The sequence below is a fragment of the Sinocyclocheilus grahami genome, unplaced genomic scaffold, assembly GCF_001515645.1.
Source record: "Sinocyclocheilus grahami isolate Dianchi unplaced genomic scaffold, SAMN03320097.WGS_v1.1 scaffold106.1, whole genome shotgun sequence".
Taxonomy (NCBI): Eukaryota; Metazoa; Chordata; class Actinopteri; order Cypriniformes; family Cyprinidae; genus Sinocyclocheilus; species Sinocyclocheilus grahami.
The window spans coordinates 464937-469994 of NW_015505285.1; the positions used below are offsets into that span (position 1 = coordinate 464937).

The 5058-nt window shown below is 36.7% G+C and overlaps 1 protein-coding gene across 1 annotated transcript in view; it reads left to right on the forward strand.

The window, feature by feature from the left end:
- The window catches only part of LOC107588686 (rho-associated protein kinase 2-like), a 68001-nt gene that overhangs the window by 30599 nt on the left and 32344 nt on the right, over positions 1 to 5058 (forward strand). The window contains exon 2 of the mRNA XM_016276897.1: positions 1635 to 1716. Coding sequence (XP_016132383.1) covers positions 1635 to 1716 — 82 coding nt within the window. The remainder of the gene's footprint in view (positions 1 to 1634; positions 1717 to 5058) is intronic.

Below are 5058 nucleotides of genomic sequence, written 5' to 3' on the forward strand. Positions count from 1 at the left end.
TATATATATATATATATATATATATATATTAACTTGTATGGTTATGTAGTATCCAGTCTTTGTGATATCATTATATTTAATTCACTAAAACCTTTTTTGTTCCCAAACTTGGAAAGAAAAAAGAAGCATCATCATTATGATACCAAATCATCATGACGTAAAAGAACCATCATCATTAGATGCTGGTAAAATATGAAATAGTCATTAAAATGTCTTGTAGTCATGACATGGAGCAAATCTGGCCTACTGGTGCAGTTTAATGGCCAAATAAAAAGTGCATTATAATCATCACTATGTTAACAATGGTGGTTCTATCTGATATATCACCCTGCCCTGCTATAGAGTAAAGTGAGACAGAATAGATGCATTTATAAAGAAAGAGATTGAAGATTTGTGTCCATAAAGATTTCATATTGTGCAGTAAAGGGTAGAGAACTTTTGGAAGTTGAAGGCAGGGCAGGAGAGGGAGTGAAAAGGGGAGAGGAGGGGGAGAGGTGTGGCTGCTGGACATTCTGAATGCTTTTCCGGTAAGGGTTTCCAGCGAGACCATGCCTGGTATGTCGGTCACAACAGACCTGGTCTTGCTTCAAAGCGCTTTACAAGCGCAGCAGTGCCGAAACCGCCAGCCATCACCTCAGTCTGCATGTGCAGGAACAAATCCATGGGCCTGGTGGCCTCAATGTCTGCTTAATTGTTTTAAATGCATTTCCGTTCATTATACGCTGCATTCCCTCAGGGCAGAACATCATCTAGATGCCCAAAAAAGGTGAAGTGTGCTCTGGGTAACAAAGGCTGTAATAAAAAAAAAATGATGAATGACTTGTCAGATCACGCTTCATCAAGAGAAGTGAATGTTCTTTTATTATCTACTGAGTGTAAAGCCTTGCTGATTTATCAATCTTAATTTCTTCAGGCTGGAAGTTCTGCCTAGCCATTAAACTTCCTGTCCTTGAAATATGCCTGTAACTCATTCCACTCAGGGTTTAAGTAAAAGAGATATCGCTTAACATTTGTTTCCCCCCCCCCAGACAAATAAACATTTCCAAAACAGAAACCAGATGGGATTAGATTAAATTGTTAAATTGCTTGGCTACAATTATTTACATGAATTGCTTCTCATTTTATTTACTGGTTCTGATTCTCTGACATTTTTCTGTTGTGTGGAGTGGTTGTGACAAAAGTTTATATGCATGCATCCAGAGCACATGTGATTTTATCATTAAAACATTATGTTTAGAATTAAGGAAAGATATGAATTAAGATCATACTTCTAAGAGCAATTCTTCTACACTGGCCTTTCGTAGCAGTTTATTTGATCGGACCTTTATTGACTTTTATATCGTATAGGATGCCAGCAGTACTTTTGCCAGAAAATTGGCACCAAAAAAAAGTTTACGTTTATAATGATGTGGTAAAAATGGGTGGCAAACAGGTTTTGACAAAGGTTGACATTAATGAAAAGTATTGTAAAAATTAATGGAATTAGAAATGACTAAAAAAACTAGATAATTTGCTTCACAAATTTTCAAAGGTTGTGTAAGAAAAACACAGACATGTTCGCTTTGAATAAATGCTATTTGCAAGGAGACCGTTATTTTAATGCGTTACTCAAAGTGTTTGTCTTTGTGTTTCAGGATTCCATGAATGCCCTGGTTTTAGATTTGGACTTTCCGGCCTTGCGTAAAAATAAGAACATCGAGACCTTCTTGAATAGATGTGAGTATCTGCTTTTAAGAGGCTATGTTTTTCTCTGATTGTTGTTCTGTGTTATTCTGCGGGCTAAGGAAATACTTAATGGTGGCATCAAGTTTTACAATGAGGCTGCTTCCTGCTTACAACATCAACAGCATTTATTTGAGTTGAATTGTTTTGAGTGGCTCTTCCTAATTTGGGCCCCTCACTTTACAACACTGAAGCTCATCACATAAATAATGAACTGTCAACACAGATGGTGAAAACTGCATTTTTGTGTGAGTTTGGTATGAAGAAATGGCTTGGAGTTGATGTCATGGAGGATGTCATGCAGTTCTTTGCAGGATATATATATATATATATATATATATATATATATATATATATATATATATATATATATATATTAACTTGTATGGTTATGTAGTATCCAGTCTTTGTGATATCATTATATTTAATTCACTAAAACCTTTTTTGTTCCCAAACTTGGAAAGAAAAAAGAAGCATCATCATTATGATACCAAATCATCATGACGTAAAAGAACCATCATCATTAGATGCTGGTAAAATATGAAATAGTCATTAAAATGTCTTGTAGTCATGACATGGAGCAAATCTGGCCTACTGGTGCAGTTTAATGGCCAAATAAAAAGTGCATTATAATCATCACTATGTTAACAATGGTGGTTCTATCTGATATATCACCCTGCCCTGCTATAGAGTAAAGTGAGACAGAATAGATGCATTTATAAAGAAAGAGATTGAAGATTTGTGTCCATAAAGATTTCATATTGTGCAGTAAAGGGTAGAGAACTTTTGGAAGTTGAAGGCAGGGCAGGAGAGGGAGTGAAAAGGGGAGAGGAGGGGGAGAGGTGTGGCTGCTGGACATTCTGAATGCTTTTCCGGTAAGGGTTTCCAGCGAGACCATGCCTGGTATGTCGGTCACAACAGACCTGGTCTTGCTTCAAAGCGCTTTACAAGCGCAGCAGTGCCGAAACCGCCAGCCATCACCTCAGTCTGCATGTGCAGGAACAAATCCATGGGCCTGGTGGCCTCAATGTCTGCTTAATTGTTTTAAATGCATTTCCGTTCATTATACGCTGCATTCCCTCAGGGCAGAACATCATCTAGATGCCCAAAAAAGGTGAAGTGTGCTCTGGGTAACAAAGGCTGTAATAAAAAAAAATGATGAATGACTTGTCAGATCACGCTTCATCAAGAGAAGTGAATGTTCTTTTATTATCTACTGAGCAGAACATCATCTAGATGCCCAAAAAAGGTGAAGTGTGCTCTGGGTAACAAAGGCTGTAATAAAAAAAAAATGATGAATGACTTGTCAGATCACGCTTCATCAAGAGAAGTGAATGTTCTTTTATTATCTACTGACTGTAAAGCCTTGCTGATTTATCAATCTTAATTTCTTCAGGCTGGAAGTTCTGCCTAGCCATTAAACTTCCTGTCCTTGAAATATGCCTGTAACTCATTCCACTCAGGGTTTAAGTAAAAGAGATATCGCTTAACATTTGTTTCCCCCCCCCCAGACAAATAAACATTTCCAAAACAGAAACCAGATGGGATTAGATTAAATTGTTAAATTGCTTGGCTACAATTATTTACATGAATTGCTTCTCATTTTATTTACTGGTTCTGATTCTCTGACATTTTTCTGTTGTGTGGAGTGGTTGTGACAAAAGTTTATATGCATGCATCCAGAGCACATGTGATTTTATCATTAAAACATTATGTTTAGAATTAAGGAAAGATATGAATTAAGATCATACTTCTAAGAGCAATTCTTCTACACTGGCCTTTCGTAGCAGTTTATTTGATCGGACCTTTATTGACTTTTATATCGTATAGGATGCCAGCAGTACTTTTGCCAGAAAATTGGCACCAAAAAAAAGTTTACGTTTATAATGATGTGGTAAAAATGGGTGGCAAACAGGTTTTGACAAAGGTTGACATTAATGAAAAGTATTGTAAAAATTAATGGAATTAGAAATGACTAAAAAAACTAGATAATTTGCTTCACAAATTTTCAAAGGTTGTGTAAGAAAAACACAGACATGTTCGCTTTGAATAAATGCTATTTGCAAGGAGACCGTTATTTTAATGCGTTACTCAAAGTGTTTGTCTTTGTGTTTCAGGATTCCATGAATGCCCTGGTTTTAGATTTGGACTTTCCGGCCTTGCGTAAAAATAAGAACATCGAGACCTTCTTGAATAGATGTGAGTATCTGCTTTTAAGAGGCTATGTTTTTCTCTGATTGTTGTTCTGTGTTATTCTGCGGGCTAAGGAAATACTTAATGGTGGCATCAAGTTTTACAATGAGGCTGCTTCCTGCTTACAACATCAACAGCATTTATTTGAGTTGAATTGTTTTGAGTGGCTCTTCCTAATTTGGGCCCCTCACTTTACAACACTGAAGCTCATCACATAAATAATGAACTGTCAACACAGATGGTGAAAACTGCATTTTTGTGTGAGTTTGGTATGAAGAAATGGCTTGGAGTTGATGTCATGGAGGATGTCATGCAGTTCTTTGCAGGACACTTGTGGCTTTCATTTTTAGGTCTCACATATTTAGCAAAGTTTGACTGTACAGTTCTGGATGTGCACATTCTCATAAGCTAAAGAATTTTTGGTTTGGTTAAAATTAGAGACCGTATGGGAATACCAGGTGCTGTAATATTTGCTCTGTGATGGACTGGTCATCCAGTACCTTTAGATAGGCTTCAGCATCCCCATGCCAGACCGTTGAGCAAGCAGTTTGGAGAATGGTTGGATGGATGGATGCTGACATGTATTATATTTTTCAACACAGTTCATGTAATTTGACATTTGTTCCCAAAAATGAAGTATTACATTTTTCTTAAGTTATCATAGATATTTGATATTTGTTTAAATTCAGTAAGCCAGTACCATGTCTGTGTGAACGCATCTGTGTCTGTGTTCTATTCATGCGCTATTAAACTTTTGACTAATTATCACATTCTGTCCCAATTTTGTTCCTGATTTTGCCTGTTGTCATGGAGACCAGTAGGGCTGTATGGACATTATAATGTTTGGTTTGGAAGAGAGAGTGTGACTCAACAGTCCTCTCATCCAGACTGTGTGAACTCTCTGCACTGGCCTTTGATAATTGTCATTCCTGATGTTGATTTCACAGTAAACATGCACAATGTTTTGATGAATAACTACTGAACATTACAGTATATACTGAAGATTTGTTGAGGTATAGTGGGGGGATAGTGGGAGGGGCATTTGTGAGAAAAATGACAATGGATCAATGAATCTTTTTTGCAGGCCAATTATAATTCATGTGCTGTTTAAAATGTGTGTGTGTATATATATATATATATATA